At 43.6% G+C, this 21,650-nt stretch overlaps 1 protein-coding gene across 7 annotated transcripts in view; it reads right to left on the bottom strand.

Annotated features, from left to right (window-relative positions):
- LOC129696527 (putative leucine-rich repeat-containing protein DDB_G0290503) overlaps positions 1-21,650 on the bottom strand; it is a 402,087-nt gene that overhangs the window by 275,301 nt on the left and 105,136 nt on the right. For all 7 annotated transcript variants that reach the window (XM_055634522.1, XM_055634523.1, XM_055634521.1 and 4 more), the window contains one exon: positions 1,328-1,465. In XM_055634522.1, coding sequence (XP_055490497.1) covers positions 1,328-1,465 — 138 coding nt within the window. The remainder of the gene's footprint in view (positions 1-1,327; positions 1,466-21,650) is intronic.

Genomic DNA, 21,650 nt, shown 5'->3' with positions numbered 1-21,650 from the left:
GCTGAAAATGACACTGTTATGAGAGGGATTCATCAGATTATGTGAATGTACACATTTTCAAAGAAAAAGTTAGAACTAAATCCCTTAAAGAAAGGAATACTTTCAACTTAATTCTACACTGTGTGTGGAATTGAAAAACTGCTGATGTGGGAAATATGAAATAAAAACAGAAAATGCTGGAAATCCTCAGCAGATCAGATAGAATCTGTGGAGAAGAAGCAGTTAATGCTTCAGGTAAAAAAAATCTACTTCACTCTTGTAAAAGGGAATAAACAAGTTAGTGCAACATGTGTCAGACAATATGAGAACAAAATTCGGGTAGATCTTTTAATATAAATTGCTCTTGAACTGAAATTACTCCAAAGTGTGACTATTTCACAGCTGCTTGGTTCATTATCCCCAAATAATATCCCCACATATTATTTATTGGTATAAATGAAACATCAATGCTCCTTCCAGGTTTTGTGGTTCAAGATGAAAAAGAAGCTGGCACCAGAGAGTGGCGACATTTTATTTATGCTGTCTGACACCAGAATCCATCGTTTACGGCCCCTACCTGGTAATGCTGCAAAGTGCTCTTACTCTTAACTCAAGCTCATTTGGTTATTCCCTGCTTGTACCTTAGTAATTTTTTGCACTAATTGGATCAGCTCTACCATATTGCACCATTTTACTGTCTTGCTATCATTTTATTTGTTGCGGTATTTATCATTAATGTATAGTGTTTACTCGGTGATGTTCCTGTGAACTAGAAATCTGCACCCTGTGTACATATGATAGATCTGAATCTGATATTAATTATTACATCCTGCAAGTTTATACGAGGAAATTTTTCTGGAAGAAAAAGTGTAGTAAATAAAAATTTATCCAAATATATCTAATATAGAAGAATAAAAAATGAACTAAAAATACATATAAATCAATTCCAATAAGTGCTTTTTGCATGTGTAATATTGATTCATTCTGCTTCTCTTATGTATAGAAACAATATAAGCCAACCAGCTTTTGAACATCATGGCATTTACTGAACTTAAAAGTAAAACAAGAAGTATGAATTGCCTGAAAGTTGACATCATGCCCAGAAAATGTAGAAATGAAAATACAAATTTTCTGGTTGTGGGTCAAAAGAAAAAAAAAAATCATGTAGCTCCACAGAATTTGCAATTAGGAAGCCAACACACAAAGTCTATTAAGTAAAAAGGAGTAAATTTATAATACATTAACATGACATTTGCATCTGTTTATATATCAATATCCCCTAATTAACACAAGGGTAATTAGACAATTTATGTATTACAGAGTGGTTAATGATATCCATGCAGAATACCTTATGTTGTTCTTGCTGAAATGACTTGTGGTCAACATCTGCTTCATTCCGCTCTTGCAATGCTGTCCGATGTGCTTCACTCTTGTCTCTTTCGTGTTCTGTTTCAGGACCATTAACCCTATTCTCCTGAACTTCAGTCTGAAAGAAATCCAGAAGATAATTACAGAAACACAGTAATGAAGCAGTAATACCAACATTAGAATTAATATACTTTGAATAAAGAAAGATCATACACTGATTCTGGATTTCCTCAGATGCAAAGAAAACTAGAAACTCAATCAAGTTTTATCGTATTGTACTAAATCACAATTTTTTTAATATAACTATATCATCTTGCAGTTTTTTTTAAATTACACCATTGAAAAACAGCCATTTATTTTCTATTGCAAGACGGAATTTTATGCCTGACTCTGCACTGTGGATTCTCTTTCTGAACCAGCAGGTTTACACACATAACTGAGCCACAATGTCAACCAATTGGACATCCGTTATACAACATAAGTGATCAATACCAAGGCAAAGGATGAACAGGGCTCCATTTCAACTGTAGCGCTTGAGACTGCTCTTTCATTAAAAGAAGCTCTTTTATATTGATTTTGACTTAAGTAATGAGAAAGCTTATCCAAAAATCTTTAGCATTTCAGCTGAAGTCAAGGAAATCAATGCAACCATTTCCCATTTGAACAGCACATGTGAATTTTATGTACCAGAGACAAGTCAAAGTCCAAATTCGGATAAATCTATAACGTTTGTCAATAAAACATAAAGCTGACAAATGCTATTTTAAGCAATTAAACCCTTCCCATGGTAATCAATTTCTGCACATTGTTATTAATTGTATTTAAATTCCACTTCAAAAATTTCAAGGTAAATTCTTAGTTAGGCAAAGGGTATTCTTCTGTAATCAGAATACAACTATCAGTTCAACGGGCATATAATTTCAGTTTAGATGGGTGTCAATTAATCTTTTAATGAGATAATCCCTTTGAAATGAATTATTTTAACACACTCAAGAAGTTTTCCAGTGATTATCCAAGCACGAGAAAAATGTTTCTGGCCTACCAATAGGTCAGAAGCTTTTGCCTGCTGAACACCTCTTTCAAAGGTGACATTGTTAAATGAGTGAAAGCAATGCAGTTGAGCATGGTTTTTAGTAACATTACATCAATTTAGATTTTGGCTTGACATTAAAGTGTGGATATAGTGTCGTGATAGAGGAGAAAACAATAATTGCATCAGTTTAATGTGATTAATATTAAAGTTAATAGATTTTTTAAATAAAATTAATATAAAATTAATATTAATTATGTTTTAAATTCTTAATATCCCCACTAATTTAGCATTTTTGAATCTGTTATTGATAACATGTAATATGAATGCAATGTTTATGTTTAAGATTGTTTGACATTAAATAAAAAGTCTTCCAGTTACTTATATGCAAATTAAATTAATTTAAAAAATGATTGCGAATATTGTATAGTTGCCTTTGTCCCTCGCAGGCTTTTCTCTTCATTCAAACAAGTGTGCTTGGTGATTCCATTGTGTGTAACTACAAATTTATTGCAGAAACTCGAGGAAATTCCAACAGAGCTTGGCCTGTAGGTGCAGGACCTGTGTTTACATTTGCCTTCGAGTACCAAACCTTCTGACAAAGAAATGATCGGCAACTGTTCAGTGAGTAACTGCCTGATCTCTCAGCACGAAGATAGACACAAAAGATTGGAAGAATTCAGCGGGCCAGGCAGCATCTCTGGAGAGAAGGAATGGGCTCTAGTCCATAATAGATTTATTTCCCCACAACCTCAATCGTGTTCTCTTCTCTGCAGAAACGGACAACTCTGAAACATTTGCTCCAGTGAGTATATTTTCTAGTATCATTTCTTGAGATTCAACTATCACAATAGCACAAACAAGGTTTAATTTACTAAATGCGCTATACTGCACAAAGGGAAACAGTTCTATGCACCTTCCCAGGGTCTGCTCTTTGCTGGGATAATTTTAACTACAGGGTACTTATAAAATGTCTTCAATGCAGCAAGACTTTTCATAGTTTCTCAGCAGCATTATCAAATAAAAATTAATGACAAATCATGAAAGGAGATATCAGGGCGAAAAACGTTTTAACAGATATGTACTCATGAGAAGCTGAAAGGAGGAAAGAATGGTAATGAAAGAGAGAGATAAAAAGGGAATTCTAGAGCTCAGAGCTATAGCAACCAAAGATATGACTACCAAAGATGAAATGATTACATTCAGGGATGTGCACAATGATCGGACTGAAAAAGAATGGTTACTTTAGAGCTATAGGGATGGATGAGATAACAGAAATAGGGAAGATCAGAGAGACATTTGAAAAGTTGAATGAGAATTTTTAAATTGCAGCATTGTTTTCCTTAGAGGCATGTTAGAAAACACGTGTGACGGTAAAGTAAGATTTGATAGGACCTACATAGACAATAGACAATAGGTGCAGGAGTAGGCCATTCGGCCCTTCGAGTCAGCACAGCCATTCAATGTGATCATGGATGGTCATCCCCAATCAGTACCCCGTTCCTGCCTTCTCCCCATATCCCCATATCCCCATATCCCCTGACTCCGGTACATGGCAGGAAGCAAACCTAGATTATCTTAACTTTATAGTTTGGAATGCAGGAAACATAGAAAATAGGTGCAGGAGTAGGCCATTCGGCCATTCGAGCCTGCACCACCATTCAATATGATCATGGCTGATCATCCAACTCAATATCCTGTACCTATCTTCTCTCCATACCCCCTGATCCCTTTAGCCACAAGGTCCACATCTAACTCCCTCTTAAATATAGCCAATGAACTGTGTAGCCTCAACTACCTTCTGTGGCAGAGAATTCCACAGATTCACCACTCTCTGTGTGAAAAAAATGTTTTCCTCATCTCGGTCCTAAAAGATTTCCCCCTTATCCTTAAACTGTGACCCCTTGTTCTGGACTTCCCCAACATCGGGAACAATCTTCCTGCATCTAGCCTGTCCAACCCCTTAAGAATTTTGTAAGTTTCTATAAGATCCCCCCTCAATCTTGTAAATTTTAGCGAGTACAAGCCGAGTCTATCCAGAGGCTGCGAGGTGACCGTATAGAGGTATATGAAATCATGAGGGGAATGGACAGGGTGAATGCACAGAGGCTTTTACCCAGGGCAGGAGATCAAGAACCAGAGAGGCAACATTTTCATTCATAGGGTGGTGGGTATTTGAAACGAGATACCAGAGGAGGTAATTGAGACAGATATTGTAATAGCATTTAAAAGACATTTAGACTGGTACATGGATTAGAAAGGTTTATTGTATTGTATTGTATTGTATATCTTTATTGTCATTTCCTGAGTATTCACATACCCAGAGGAAACAAAAAAACGTTACTCAACCTGTGTCCATTCAGTGTGCATTAAAAAATAAATAGAAATAAAAATACATATATCATGAACAAATTAAACACTCTACTCTCTACTAAACATCAACAGGCGTTCCGATCGGCAGCGGCATGACAGTGGCTCTGCTGCAGTGTGTCCAGGTTGATGGTTGGTGCGCGATACTTTGGCAGGGGGCAAAGTCCGTTTATCAGTCTTATAGCCTGCGGGAAGAAGCTGAGGAGCATCCTGCTGGTTTTGCAGCTAATGCTCCTGTACCTCTTCCCAGATGGCAGGATGGAGAATATGTGATGCGATGGGTGGTAGGGGTCTTTGATGATGGAGATGGCTCTGCTGATACATCTCTTCCTGTATATGTCCAGCAGGAAAGGGAGTGGAGCACCAATAATCCTGCTGGCGGTCTTCACAATCCTGTCTAGTTGGTGCCGTTCGTACGCCTTGCAGCTCCCGAACCAGGAAGTGATGCCGTAGGTTAATGTGCTCTCGATTGTCCCCCTATAAAAAGTTCGTAGGTGTGTAGTGGGGAGACCTGCTTTACGTAGTCTTCGGAGAGGGTGTAGTCGCTGCTGGGCTCTCTTGACCAGTGCTGTGGTGTTGGTCGTGGACGTCAGGTCATCTGACAGGTGTAGTCCTAGGAACTTCACGCTGCTGACCCTTTCCACATCAGCTCCATCGATGTGCAGAGGTGTATGGTGTTGTTTTCCCGCCCTCCTGAAGTCAACCACCATCTCCTTAGTTTTTCCCACGTTGAGAATGAGGTTGTGGGATTTGCACCATCCTGTGAGCAGCTCCACCTCCATCCTGTACGCCGACTCATCATTGTCACTGATGAGACCCACCACTGTTGTGTCATCAGCGAACTTGTTGATGAAGTTGTTGTTGAGTCTAGCAGTACAGTCGTGTGTAAGCAGACTAAACAGCAGGGGGCTTAGGACACAGCCTTGGGGTGAGCCAGTGCTCACGGCTATGGTTTTTGATGTCCTACTGCCCACCCTGACTGTCTGCTGCCGTTGCGATAGAAAGTTCAGGACCCAGTTACATGTGCCAGCATCAACCCCCAATAGCTCCAACTTCCCCACCAGCTGCTGCGGAATGATTGTGTTAAAAGCAGAGCTGAAGTCTATGAAGAGGATCCTGGCATAAGTATTTTTCCGATCAAGGTGTGACAGTACGAGGTTCAGTGTTGTTGAGACTGCGTCCTCTGTGGATCGGTTGGCTCTGTAGGCGAACTGCAGTGGGTAGACTAGGTCGGCAGGTAAACTATTTTTTACTATGGGTGTTAGAGCCACTGGTCGAAAGTGCTGCATAACCAGTTTCGTGCCTCAAAACACATTCATTACTAAACAAAATAAACATCGGTGAGTAGAGCCACTGTGGTCGAAAGTCATTCTTCCCTGGCAGGCTGGGGCGATTCCCCACCGGGCGATGGTACAAACAGTCCCGCAGCTCACCGAACCCCGCGAACGGGCCGGTTCAAACACTGCGCCCGGGGTGGTCGAAGGGTGGCACTCTTAAGACAGTTGGGCACTACTGCCTGGCTGAGTGAGATGTTAAAAATGTCTGTGAAGACATCTTTCAGTTGCTCGGCGCAGTCTCTTAAAAAGCATCCAGGAATGTTGTCCGGCCCTGCAGCTTTGCATGGATTGATGCTGGCAAAGGCCTTTTTAACTCCGGCTGCGGACAGCCTGAGCGACTGGTCACTGGGAGATGGCAGTAGTGCACGTGTCTGGGTGCTGTTTTTAACCTCAAACCGTGCGTAGAACTCGTTCAGTTCATCTGGTAGAGAGGGGTCATTTTGGCATATCCGCAGCGGGGGGGGGGGGGCTTGTAGTCAGTGATGGTATGAAATCCCTGCCACAAGCGACGTGTGTCTTTGTCATTTGCGAAGTGGCTATTAAGTTTTTGTCCATACAGCCTCTTCGCTTCCCTGATCCCCCGGGATAGGTTACTCCTTGCCAGTTTGTATGCTGCGTTGTCCCCAGATTTGAATGCAGCATTCCGGATTCTCAGTAGGGAACACACTTCCCCAGTTAGCCAAGGTTTCTGATTGGCACGCCTCCTGACGGGTTTTACCACCGTTACATCATCAATGCATTTATTGATGTATCCGATGACGGATTCTGTGTATTCTTGGAGGTTGATGCCACTGTCATCTGTTGCTGCCTCTCTGAAAATGGCCCACTGTGTGGTTTCAAAACAGTCTTGTAGTGCTGCGGTAGCTCCCTGTGGCCATGTTCTGACTTCTTTGACCGTTGGCCTGTCCTGTTTCACCCTGGGTCTGTATGCAGGTGTGAGCATAACCGCTAGGTGGTCAGAGTTGCCGATATGGGGGAGGGGGGCTGCTTTATATGCATCTTTAATGTTGGTGTACACCAGATCTAGTTTGTTCTTTCCCCTGGTTGCAATGTTCACATGCTGGTAGAATTTAGGCAGAACAGATGTAAGACTTGCCTGGATGAAATCCCCAGCTGCCATGAAGAAAGCATCTGGATGTTCCCTCTGCTGCTCACTGATGTTGTTGTGGAGCTCTGTCATAGCATCCTTCACGTCCGCGCTCGGTGGTACATAGACGGCCGTTATGAAGACTGCCGTTAGCTCCCTGGGTAAGTAGAAGGGTCGGCATTTCACAGTCATTAGCTCCACGTGGGGTGAGCAGTAAGTGGAAATCACCACAGCATCCCGGCACCATGATCTGTTCACATACACAGCCAGTCCCCCTCCTCTTGCCTTACCAGCTAGCGAAGCTACTCTATCAGCTCTGTATAGCATAAGTCCCTCCAACTGGATCGCAGCGTCTGTGATGTTCTGATTCAGCCAGGTCTCCGTTAGGACGTAGACACAGCAGTTCTTCACGCTTCGTTGGGAGGCTCTCCACGCTCTGAGGTAGTCCATCTTGTTGTCGAGGGAGCGGACATTTGCCAACATGACTGTAGGCACTGCCGGTTTGTGAGGGTTTGCGTTTAGCCTAGCGTAGGCTCCTGCGCGCTTCCCCCGCTTCTGCCCTCTGCTACACCGCTTGCGATGTTTCCCCACCAGCGTTGTTCCAGGTGCGGGTGCGGGTGCAGCCGCGGCTCTCCATGGGCCTGCGCACCTCCGTGGGCCTGCGCACCTCCGTGGACCTACGCGACGCAGAAGTCTCAGCTCCACCAGGACGCTCCGTAAGGTAATGTTGCAAAAAGAAGTCTTGTTGCCGATTTTTAAAAGAACCTGCCGCTCGTACTTACGCACATACACACACTCCTCCGACACACACTCTTCATACACACCACTCACTCCAAAAACCCACGAAAACATCAAACTTTCACTGGGAGAGGTCGCTGCGAACTCCGGTCGCGCCGCCATCTTGCCCCGAGGTTTAGAGGGATATGACCCAAATGGGGCCGGCCTTGGTTAGCATGGATGAGTTACACCGAAGGGCCTGTTTCCATGCTGACACAAGAGAAAATAATATGGGAGGCCTTATCTCACCAAGAATTCTCAACAACTGATGGACTGAGGCAGCAGCAAATATAGTTAGTATTACCTTAGTTGAAATGGAACATTCAAACTGATTCCACAGGTTCTTTATCATTTCTTCTGTAAAGAATATTTTTAAAATTTTCCATAAATCCTTGCAATACACTTTACTGATCTTTTACGCCAAGCAATCCATGCTCCAATACTTGTAATGACATTTAACCTAATTTATTTCCTCATTGAATAACAATTTTAATGATCACAGGTCATCACCAACTCTTCAATGCATATACCCACCATCAAATTCCTCCTTGATTTCAAAAATAATAGTTTATTAAAATTAATCTAAATCGAATTGAAATAATTCTCTTAGTTCAAAGTTATAGAACATGGAAACAGAACATAGAAACAGACCTAAATTGGTCCCATTTACCTGTATTTGGCCCCATATCTCTCTGAAGCTTTACTATGCATATGTCAATCAAAATCTTGTAAATAATGTAATCGTACCTGCCTCTACAGCTTCTACTTTCCACTCCCATCCTCTGTGTAAAATGTTTCCCCCTCAGGTCCCTTTCAAATCTTTCCCCTGCTACCTTAAATCTATGCCCTTACCCTGTGAAAAAGACTGACAATTCCTCATCTTTGCTCATCATGATTTTATGAATCTCTCAATGGTGACCCCTCAACCCACATGCCCAAGAGAAAATAAAGTCACAGCTTATCCACTTTTTCCTTATTACTCAAGCCCTTCAAACCTGCTAACATCCTCATGAATCCTTATTACACCCTTTCCAACTCAATGACAGCCTTCCTATACCTAGATGACCAGCATTGCATAGTCCTCTGAGAGTGGCCTTAAGAATGGCTATGTACAGTTGTAACATGATGTCTCAACTGCTGTGCTCAATGAAGACAAGCATGCCACATGCCTTCTTCACCATTATCTACCTGTGTCGTCATTTTCAGGGAGCAGTGTAACATGTAGCCCTAGGTCTCTCTAATTTGCAGCAATCTGCAGGCCCTACCATTTACTGTGCAAGTCCTGCCCTCTTTTAACTTACCAAAATGCAACACCTGGCATTTGTCCAAGTTAAATTCTAGCTACTCTTCCATTGCCCACTTCATTTCATCTAGATCACTCTTCAACAATCAGGTCATCAGTCAAAATATGGTGGGAAAACATACCAGTGGATGGCAACACAACAGAACCTGCCACAAAGGAAGATCCTTATATTCTTCATCTGTCATTCAACACAGACTCAATGAAATCAGTATATTTCAATGATCAGCGAGGGAAGTGTTGGATTCAACCACCTTCATCTACCTAATGATTACATTCAAAGTAATGTCAGCAGTAGTGCTGTTTGCCTACATGATATTCACCTCAATTCCACAAGAAAGCATCTAATTTCTGTTCTTCAAATGAAGCCAAATAAAATTAAGGTACAAGCTGGCAATAAGCAGGTATTAATCATACCATGTAACTGCCAGTTAAAGACTATTTTGAACAAGAGAGATCTTCTCCAACTTCCACTGATATCTGATGGCACAACCAAAGGAAAAATAGACCCTAAGTTGGAGGAATCACAAGAGAAGGTTGAGTGATGAGAATATGTTCCACCAGGCAGAGGAGTGTTAGTTGAGGGAAACTGCCTGGATCAAGGTTCGAGAAAGCAGAAAACCTCAAGGAATTCCTGATGGGGGTGGAAGTGTAGGAACAGAATGTGCAATGTAACGATGAGACAGTGGAGGACGAGAAATTGGAAGTTGTTGAAATGTGGAGAGTATGTGAAATGTCCCAGATGCAGCTGGGAAGGAATCGGACAAGGGGGGACTGACAGAATTGAAATATGAGGAAATATGGTCAGTGGGGTAAGAGCAGGATTGGGGAACTTTCAGGTTGGAGGGTGTGAAAGGGAATGTGATCATAGCTGACATATGCTTCATAACTGTGCCATGTAAACACAATAAAATGCAGACGCTGAAATCTTGAGCAAAAAACAAACTCAACAGGTCTGGCAGCATCTGTGGAGGGAAGTGGACAGGTGGTGTTCTGAGTCAGGACCCTTCTTCAGACTATTGGAGTAGCGGGGGAATAGCTGGTAGAAAGAAATGAGGTAAGGATTGTGACAAGAGCTGGCAAATGATAGATGGATTCAGGTAAGCAGGTGTTGAGTGGCAGGTTTAGTAAGTTTAGAGATTAGTTAAGCTTAGAGTTTTGTCAAGTTTAGTTTAGAGATACAGCGCCGCGGAAACAGCAATCCCTGCACACTAACAATCTCCTGCACACACTAAAAACAATTTACATTTACACCAAGCCAATTAACATACAAACCTGTACGTCTTTGGAGTGATGAGAAAACCAAAGATTTCAGAAAAGACCTACGCAGGTCATGGGGAGAACAATAAACGTTGGACAGACAGCACCCATAGTCAGATACCAACTCGGGTCTTCGGCGCAGTAAGGCAGTAGCTGTAACGCTAAGCCACCAGGTAAGTCTTGTGGGGTAAAGAAGAGTAGACAAAATGTGTAAGAAGGAACTGAAGGTTTAAAATAATGAACAAATTCAGTTGGGCTGGAGTGCACAATTGCCTGTAATTGATGGAATGGCACTAACAGAAAAGTATTTATGAGCGGTTATAACGGCATAAATGACAGGAAATGTATGTTTGATCTGAGAATGAGTCCGCTGGAGAGAATGCATACAATGGGCCATTCTTTTTTCTCTAGAATCACATGTGATCTGAAGGCCCTATGGCAGAAGGTCTAGACTAAGAGGGTCCTCTCAATGCTCTTCCGCCTGCTCCTCACAATCACTCTTCAATGTATCTTCACTCTAACACTTATGTTGTCCATCAAATACTTCATGTATACAATCGCTAGATTATACGAACCACTTTTGTCAATTATATTTCTCTAGCTTCTAATTCTATCAAAATCTTCACTTTCGTTCGCTCCACCCCTCAAAATATATATTTTTTAAATCTCGAGCTTTTCGCCGTTCGGATGTACAATGAGTGACCTGGGAGACTGACCCCAATTCTCTCTCCACAGATGTTGCTTAACTTCTTCAGTATTTCCAGCATCAGCAGTAGTTTGTTATGGCATTTCCTCAGAGCAATAAGCATTAGGAACATATGGTTTGACTAAGATTAAAGTACTGTCTTCTTTTCCGAGCAATCAGTTTGAAAATCGAACTGAAAATGAACATGAGAAATGTTGCTATTGTTGACATCCCTTGTGGTAGCTTCACACTGGAGTATAGATGCTACTCTAAAGCTTGTAGATATGTCAATAGGCAGATTTCCTGATGGGCTCTCTGATATTTGGCAAAACTAAGCTAAGCCAGTTTTCAATTGATCAGTGTGTAGGAAAGAATTGCAGATGCTGGTTTATATCATAGGTAGACACAAAACACTGGAGTAAAGCCCCTGTCCCACTTTCACCACCTAATTGGCGACTTCTGTCGAGTTTGCCCTTGACTCATACTAGCAGCATGGTCACCACGAGGTCGTAGGAGGTCTTCGTAACTCTTCCTCATGCTCATGAGTGGTTTCCGCGTACTCGTGGCCTCAAGTAGGTTGTTTTTTCCAGCCTGATAAAAAATGTCCACGAGTAAAAAATAAAGGCCGCCATGGAAAAAATTGATACTTTTTATTCGTAGGTAGGTGGTAGGTAGGTCGTAGTAGGCCGTGATGGTAGTCGTAGATAGTTGTAGGTAGTCGTAGGTCGGTAACTGGCCCGAGAAAAAAAATTCAAACATGACATCATTTTATCATGTGATCATTTTCCACTCGTAGCTAGTCGTAGTTGGTCTTAGGTGTGGAAGACTGAGGTCGAGGGGGGTCGTAGGAGGTTGTAGAATAGAATAGAATAGTTTCTTTATTGTCATTGTAACATGGGCCATGTACAACAAAATTTAAAATGTCAGCCAGTCAGTGCAGCATTCAAACATTTCTAAAGCTAACGAAACATCCACGGTAAAATAATAAAGATAAGCAAATAAATAAAAATCACAGACAAAGCACGCATACACACCCAACCCTCCATCCTTCTGTCGATTTCACCGTTACCACAGTCCCTTAGTCTGTATCGCCCCTGCGTTCCTTGGCGGCCACATTTAGTGCTTTTATAGCAGTGGGGTAAAAACTGTTTTGTAGTCTATTTGTCCTTGTCCTTGTGGATCTGTACCGTCTGCCTGACGGCAACAGTTCAAACAGGGAGTGTCCGGGGTGGGAGATGTCCTTTATTATATTCTGGGTTTTTTTGGTGCAGCGGGAACTGTGTAGGTCCTCCAAGGTAAGGAGAGGGCAGCCGACAATCCTCTGGGCGTTGTCAATGGCCCTCTGGAGCGCTTTCCTCTGAGCCACTGTGCAGCTGGTGTACCACACGCATACACAGTATGTTAGTATGCTCTCAATGGAGCACCGATAAAAGGACAGCAGCAGCCTCTGAGTGATGTTGTTCTTCCTGAGCACCCGCAGGAAGTGCAGTCTCTGCTGGACCTTTTTCAGCAGCGCAGTGGTGTTCACGCTCCACGTCAGGTCCTCCTCAATGTGGATTCCCAGGAAGCGGAAATCCGCCACCCTCTCTACACAGTCCCCTCTGATGGTCAGTGGTACCATGTCCGTTTTGTTTTTCCTGAAGTCTATTATTACCTCCTTCGTCTTTGAGGTGTTGAGGAGCAGGTTATTTTCTTCGCACCACACTGTCAGCTGCTCCACCTCATCCCGGTAGGCGTACTCGTCCCCCGCGGAGATGAGTCCCACCACTGTAGTGTCATCCGCAAATTTGACAATGGTGTTGCTGTGGTGGGCGGGGGTGCAGTCATGCGTGTAGATGGTGTAGAGCAGGGGGCTCAGTACACAGCCCTGTGGAGAGCCGGTACTGAGGCTGAGGGCCGTGGATGTGTGATGGCCCACTCTGACTCTCTGGCTTCGACCCGACAGGAAGCTATTTATCCACATACAGGTGGAGTGTGGAAGTCCCAAGTCCCCCAGTTTGTCCACCAGTTTGTGGGGAAGGATAGTATTAAAAGCAGAGCTGTAGTCCACAAAGAGCATCCGCACGTAGCTCCCCCGCTGCTCCAGGTGAGACAGTGCAGCATGGAGAGCTGTGGCTACAGCGTCCTCTGTGGATCTATTCGCTCTGTACGCAAACTGGTGGGGGTCAAAGCTTCGGGGCAGAAGTGATGTGATGTGACCCCGGACCAGTTTTTCAAAACACTTCATCACCACTAGACACAGTCGTAGGAGGTCGTAGACATAGTCATAGGAGGTCTTTTATTTCAGCGAGTCAACACGACCTTGACATTTTTTTCAACTCGTCTAGGGTCTTCTAAACTCGTGGATTAGGTCACCCAAGTGGGACAGGCCCTTAACTCAGCGGGTCAGTCAGCATCTCTGGAGAGAAGGAATGGGTGATATTTTGGGTTGAGACCCTTCTTGATATGATATGATATGATATGCCATTTATTGTCACTATACATGTACAGTGAAACTGAAAGCTGCTCGTACTCAGTGCATACATACAATTTAGCACAAAAAACAAGAAACAGAAAAAACAAAAAACAGAAGGGAGATGGGGGGGGGGGAGAATAGGTGCACAAATTCTGCGGCGCTACATACATATATACAGATGGAAGTCCGTGTTGGGCGGTGTAGTCAGTGCATGTGTGAATTTGAATTTATAGTAGATATAATTCTCGGAAAGCAACTATTCCTGAGTCTGTTTGTCCTGGATTTGATGCACCTATAGCGCCTTCCAGAGGGCAGCAGGTCGAACAGTCCAAACGCAGGATGGGAGCTGTCTTTGATGATCTTCTTTGCCCTGCTAAGGCAGCGGGAGGTGTAGATGTCCATCAGGGAGGGGAGAGGGCAGCCAATGATCCTCTGCGCTGTCCTGGTTACCCTCTGAAGCCTCTCCCTGTCTGCCATGGTGCAGCTGCCATACCATGCTGTAATGCAGTATGTCAGCAGGCTCTCGATGGACGAGCGGTAGAAGGTCAGCAGCAGGTTAGAGTCCAGGTTGTGCTTCCTGAGGACCCTCAGGAAGTGCAGCCGCTGCTGAGCCTTCTTGATGACCGCTGTCGTGTTGTCCGTCCAGGAGATGTCAGCAGCGATATGGACGCCGAGAAACCTCCACAGATCAGTCTGAAATCTCCACAGATACTGCCTGCCCACTGAGTTACTCCAGCATGTTGTGTTTATTTTCAATTGAACAGCATCTTTATTTCACACCAGAGATGTACAAAGGAATTTTGAATGTGGTATATTCATCATAAACATTTTATACATTTTTTTTTTTTAATCATCCATTACTCAATAAATGTCTTTTAATTTAGCAATGGGAACAGTGAGAATAATTGTTAAAGGAAAGTTCTCCATTATCTAGATTATTAGGACCGATGAAAATTATTTTTATTCATGAGATATTGCAAATTTTCCAGGAAAGTACTCTAAAATATTTTAGCCAAGAATATTGAATTAGAAGGATGGATTATATCTGTTATTATAACATACAATATGTCTCAGAATATTTTATGGTACTACTTTACACTTCTAATGCTGCACTTTAATGTCATTTTTGCACCTGCTTCAAACATTCCTCACAGAAATGCATACATACATTATCACAGTTGATTTTACAGATGGAAAAGTGACAACTAAAGTTCTATGCACTAGTGATCAAAAGCCACAATTAATTAAAACAAAAGAGCCTGAAGTTCAAATTAAATTTGCAACATCCCTTCAGTTACAACAAACCAGAAATGAGAGCAAAAATATACTTAATAATTATTGAAATTGGAGACCCGGGGACATTTTTTCAGTCACTGTCTGCACAATGGTTATCTAATTAGAACAAGTGAAACATTTGTTCTAAAAAATATTGTTCTTTAAAAAAAAAATCATCCAAACAAATAATTTTACCAATCAGGAATTCATTGACATTTCTCTCAATGAGGTCTGAACCTTATTGGAGGTTCAAGTTTGTTGCATTGTTGGTTAGTCAAATCAGTCTTCCAGTTTTGTGTGTTCCCAAGCTAACATGCCCAAACACTATCTCTACGTTATTTCTTCCGACAGCAAGTATTCCATGTATGTTATGCTATACAACAACAATCAGCAAATACAAGATAAAGAATGTTCAACTTTAATAAGCCAGAAAGATCAAAATAAACTATTGCCGGGTTTAGGTAACCCTATACTGGGGGGCAGTGTTAGCTGTGAGAAGGATGCTAGGAGACTGCAAGGTGACTTGGATAGGCTGGGTGAGTGGGAAAATGTTTGGCAGATGCAGTATAATGTGGATAAATGTGGGGTTATCCATTTTGGTGGCAAAAACGGGAAAGCAGTCTAAATGGTGGCTGATTGGGAAAGGGGGAGATGCAGCGAGACCTGGGTGTCATGGTACACCAGTCATTGAAGGTAGGCATGCAGGTGGAACAGGCAGTAAAGAAAGCGAATGGTATGTTGGCTTTCATAGCAAAAGGATTTGAGTATAGGAGCAGGGAGGTTCTACTGCAGTTGTACAGGGTCTTGGTGAGACCACATCTGGAGTATTGTGTACAGTTTTGGTCTCCAAATCTGAGGAAGGACATTATTGCCATAGAGGGAGTGCAGAGAAGGTTCACCAGACTGATTCCTGGGATGTCAGGACTGTCTTATGGAGAAAGACTGGATAGACTTGGTTTATACTCTCTAGAATTTAGGAGATTGAGAGGGGATCTTATAGAAACTTACAAAATTCTTAAGGGGTTGGACAGGCTAGATGCAGGAAGATTGTTCCCGATGTTGTGGAAGTCCAGGACAAGGGGTCACAGCTTAAGGATAAGGGGGAAATCCTTTAAAACCGAGATGACAAGAACATTTTTCACACAGAGAATGGTGAATCTCTGGAACTCTCTGCCACAGAGGGTAGTTGAGGCCAGTTCATTAGATATATTTAAGAGGGAGTTAGATGTGGCCCTTGTGGCTAAGGGGATAAGAGGGTATGGAGAGAAGGCAGGTACGGGATACTGAGTTGAATGATCAGCCATGATCATATTGAATGGCGGTGCAGGCTCGAAGGGCCTAATGGCCTACTCCTGCACCTAATTTCTATGTTTCTATGTTTCTATGTATACACTATGTCGGCATGCATGAAGAAAAAGCAATGTGGAAGGCTGTTTTTTATTACATTAGCATTTGAATACCAGGAGCAGCATGCTGTCTGTGTGGAGTTTTCACAATTTCTCTGTGGCAGTTTGGGTTTCCTTCTAGAGGTCGGTTTCCTCCCACAATGTAAAGTGTCGTTAAATGAACAAGCAGCACCAAATGGCCATGGTAGGGTGGCAGGTGGTGGAAACTAGTAGGAATTGATGGAAATTTGTGAATTATAATGAAAAGTTGAATGGTCGTAGGCTTAATGTGGGCAGGCACTTGGCCATTAACATAAACTCAGTATTCCAAAGAACGTGGCTTTGTATTGTATAACTCAATGGGCTTATAAAGTAGTGAATCCTTGGGAATCTCAACCTGAGGGTTCTAAGTATATTCAAGATATATTTTAATTTATTTTTAAAAGTAATGTTATCAAGGGAAATGGGGCTCAGGCCTGCTTCAATTTAAAGTAACAATCTATGATTATTTTTAAAGAGCATCTAAATAACATTTATAACGGAAATTCTCTTGAAAGTTTGTGTTTAAGTTTCAGAAAATAAATTAATCATTTTACTATATTGTGGTGAGCCATCTGCAGATACTGTAAAATAATAAGTCTTGACAGAAAATAAAAATAGCAGTTTACAAGACCAAGGTTTACGCTGAAAAATTAATAGCAACAGAATTCAATTCTCAGTGTATTCATTTATCAGTGTACACTTTGTTCAAGTCAAGAGTGTTTTATTGTCATATGTCCCAGACAGAATAATACAATTCTTATTTGCAGAAGCACAACAGAATATGTCCACATAGTACTCTGCAAACAATATAATAAATGGAAAGAAAATTATGTGCATCTATCTATACATCTATCTGTCTCTCTATCTATCCATAACTAAAACTCTGATCTTGTGCTCTTCCGTCTGTCTCTCTATCTATCCATAACTAAAACTCTGATCTTGTGCTCTTCCGGTTTGTGGGGTTTTTCTATTTGCGCAAAAACGGTAAGCGATAGCACTACATTTTTCACCAGGTTACTCACCGTTCTCCTGTGCTGCAAGTGCAAAAGGTTTTGTTCCTATCAGTGATATATTGTGAAAGTTATCGAGGTTTAAAAATCTTTAAAACCGCGCATGCGCAGATTAGTCTCCTCTCCTGTCAGTCACCCGGGACGACGACGCCCCATCCGGCACACAATTGCTGCACTGATTGGCCAGCTCCTCTGTCACAATGAAGCTGAAGGAGCAGAGAGAGCAGAGTTTGTGCATCACTACGGCCGGTGTGCGGTGAGGCCCGGAGTGCGGGGCGACCCAGGTGCTGGTGGGGTGGGGCCGGGCGCTGGCCCTCCCAGTCTACACATCCCCATTGCTCCATCCCCTCGCACACCCCCCAGCGGTAAGCGCTCCCCACTCCCAACGACCCCGCCTGAAGCCATACCCTGGCTGCAGAACGCTCCTGCCAGCCCCCGCCGGCCCCCGCCTGAAGCCGTCCCTCCCCCCCACTGACCCCCACCTGAAGCCATCCCCATCCCCAGCTGCTGGATGCTCCCCAACAACCCCCCCCCCCCCCCCTGATGTCGCCCCCCTGCCCTGGCTGTAGGACGCGTCCCCCTCCCCGGCTGTAGGACGCGTCCCCCTCCCCCGGCTGTAGGAAGCTTCACCCACCGGCCCCTGACAGACCCCGCCTGAAGCCGTCCCCCTCTCCCGGCTGCAGGATGCTGCCCCCACCAGCCCCCCCGGAAGACCGCCTCCCACCTGAAGCCATCCCCCTCCCCTGGCTGCAGGACACTCCCTCCGACAGCCCCCCGGACTGAAGCCGTCCCACTCCCATGGCTGCAGGATGTTCGTACCCCCACCCCTACAACCCCACCTCAAGCCGTTCCCCTCCCCCAGCGGCAGGACGCTCGGCCTCCGCCCCTGGCTGCAGGACGCTCTCACACCCACCAACAGCTCCCGCCTCCAGCCGTCCCCCTCTCCCTGCTGCAGGACGCTCAACCCCCCCCCCCCCCCCCCCTCCATTTTGGTGGCAAAACTGTGGCTGAAAAAACTGCAGTAGACTATTATCTAAATGGTGGCTGATTAGGAAAGCGGGGAGATGCAGCGAGACCTGGGTGTCATGGTACACCAGTCATTGAGACCACACCTGGAGGCATAAGTTTTGGTCTCCAATCAGAGGTAGGCATTATTGCAGTGCAGCAGGCAAAGAAAGCGAATGGTATGTTAGCTTTCATAGCAAAAGGATTTGAGTATAGGAGCAGGGAGGTTCTACTGCAGTTGTACAGGGTCTTGGTGAGACCACACCTGAAGTATTGCTTACAGTTTTGGTCTCCAAATCTGAGGAAGGACATTATTGCCATAGAGGGAGTGCAGAGACGGTTCACCAGACTGATTCCTGGGATGTCAGGGCTGTCTTATGAAGAAAGACTGGATAGACTTGGTTTATACTCTCTAGAATTTAGGAGATTGAGAGGGGATCTTATAGAAACTTACAAAATTCTTAAGGGGTTGGACAGGCTAGATGCAGGAAGATTGTTCCCGATGTTGGGGAAGTCCAGGACAAAGGGTCACAGCTTAAGGATAAGGGGGAAATCCTTTAAAACCGAGATGAGAAAAACTTTTTTCACACAGATAGTGGTAAATCTCTGGCACTCTCTGCCACAGAGGGTAGTTGAGGCCAGTTCATTGGCTATAGTTAAGAGGGAGTTAGATGTGGCCCTTGTGGCTAAGGGGATCAGAGGGTATGGAGAGAAGGCAGGAACGGGATACTGAGTTGGATGATCAGCCATGATCATATTGAATGGCGGTGCAGGCTCGAAGGGCCGAATGGCCTACTCCTGCACCTAATTTCTATGTTTCTATGTTTGATGAGGCAAGTGAAACTCATTGTTTGGGATGAATGCCCAATGATTAGGAGTTTCAATTGCAGACGAATATGCGATAGATAGAGGGAGAAGGCGACTATTCTCAATTTTTGGTGAAAGTTGGAGAAGACGAGATTTTAAAGAATAAAGTCAATGAAATTGAAATGCCGGACAATTGTATCTTGTTTCCGCACAATTATACGATGAGAAGCATCAATTCTCCATGTATCAGATGCTTCCCTGGAATCATTAAGTAGTACTTTTCTTTCAATGCTGTCACTGATGGAACTAATGCTACTCATTTCCCAACAGAATTCCTCGATTCACTCGAGATCTGGATTGGAGTTGAAAAAAGGATCTCCAATCATGTTAATGAGAAACTTGGAACCCCCAAAGCTATGCAATGGAACGAGGATGAATGTGGAAGAGCTACACAACAATCTGATCATTGCAAGAATCAACATGGGAGCCTTCAAAGATGAAATTCTTCTCATTCCTAGGATAATGGTCAATTTGGCAGAAAGCAGAGACATTCCCCTTCAGCGGAGCCAATTCCAGTTCAGTCAAGTTTTGCTATGACGATCCATAAAGCGCAAGGACAAACCATGGAGAAAGTGTTGATATATGTCGAAAAATTTTTATTTCAGCATGGACAACTATATGTGGCTCTTAGCTGAGGAAAGGTAAAGGAAAATTTCAAAGTTTTCCTAAAGGATGGAACATCGACCAAGAATGTTGTCATTAAACGGGGGCTTGGTTGAACGATGACTTCCGAGGTAAATTCTCAGATTTTCTTCAAGTTAGTTTGACCACTCAATAATGTCTCTATATTAAAATTGTGTGTCTTTTTTTTCATCAACAGCAAAGAGGCATCGAGACACAGTGAGCAGCAGAATGCAACAAGAGACGCAACAAGAAAGAACTGGATTAAATAAATCTCACCTTTAACGTTTAAATTGTTGTTATATTTTAAGAGTTATTCACATTTTAAGCTTTAATAAATCCCTTTTCCACTTGCCGTGCCCAGCAGGCCAGGCCTCCCATGTGACAACGGGTCCCAACAGGTCCCAAGTCTGTGTCGGTCTGAGCTTATTTGGAAGTTGTAGTGTTTGCCTGATGGCTGTCGGGAAGAAGCTGTTCCTGAACCTGGAAGTTACAGTTATCAGGCTCCAATATCTTCTTCCCGACGGCAGGGGTGAAATGAGAGTGTGGCCACGGTGGTATGTGTCTCTGATGATGCTGGCTGCCTTTTTGAGGCAGCGACTCCTGTAAATCTTTTCGATGGTGGTGAAGTCAGAACCCGTGATGGAATGGGCAGTGTTCACCATTTTTGCAGTCTTCTTCGCTCCTGGGCCTTCATGGTGCCGAACCAGGCCCTGGTGCAACCTGTCAATGCACTTGCTACTGTACATCTGTAGAAGTTCAAGAGAGTCCTCTCTGACATACCAAATCTCCACAATCTTCTCAGGAAGTAGAGACGTTGATCAGCTTTCTTTATAATTGTATCAGTGTGCTGGGTCCAGGAAGAGGTAATGTAAGCACACCCAGAAATTTGAAGCTTTTGATTCTTTCCACCATCATCCCATCGATCTAGACAGGTTTGTGGGTCATCATCCATCTGCTTCCAGTCCACAATCAGTTTGTTGGCCTTCCTGCCATTGAGAGCCAGGTTGGCACCATTTGGTAAATTGACTAATCTCCCTTCTAAACTGATTCATCATCATCTGTAATTCGTCCAACAATGGTTGGGTTGTCGGCAAACCTAAAGATTAAGTTTTCACTGGGTCTGGCTACAGTTGTGAGTTCAGAGTGAGTAGAGCACAGAGCTGATCATACAGCCTTGAGGTGCTCCCATACCAATGGTTCAAGTTCACATCATGTCACATGCACCAATTAAGGTACAGTAAAATGAGTTACCATGCAGCCATACAATCAAAAAGAGCACAATACACAATAGAATTAAACATAAACATCCACCACAATGGAATCAACATTCTTCACTGTGATGGAAGGCAATAACGTTCAGTCAATCGTCCTCCTTTGTTCACCGTGGTCGGGGCCATGAACCATCCACCGCTATGGATGACCCGATGTACAAGCACTCTCGTCAGGATGATCGAAACTCCGTAGTCTGGACGGATCGGAACACACACTCTGCGGCTTGGAGTTCCCGAATCGGTCACTTTCTTACTGTTGACTGCGGCTTCACGATGTTATAGTCCGCAGGCCCGTGGTCGGAGCACTTCGTCGGTCGATTCCCGGCAAGGGATCGCCCTCGCTCAGCGATGGTAAGTCCGCTGCGCCTGCTACTGAAGCTTTGGGCCGGTCTCTGAGAAAGGCCACACCAAACCAGTAGTTAGGCGAAGCTGCGACAAAGAGAAAAGTCACATCTCCGTCGAGGTAATCGGGGAAGAAGTGTTGCTGCAGCTAGGAAACCAGACTGTCTCCATTTTTATACTA

This window comes from Leucoraja erinacea, chromosome 4, assembly GCF_028641065.1.
Source record: "Leucoraja erinacea ecotype New England chromosome 4, Leri_hhj_1, whole genome shotgun sequence".
In the NCBI taxonomy this organism is placed as follows: domain Eukaryota; kingdom Metazoa; phylum Chordata; class Chondrichthyes; order Rajiformes; family Rajidae; genus Leucoraja; species Leucoraja erinaceus.
Note: the sequence above shows the minus strand (reverse complement) of the source record. Positions and strands in the feature narration are given on the sequence as shown.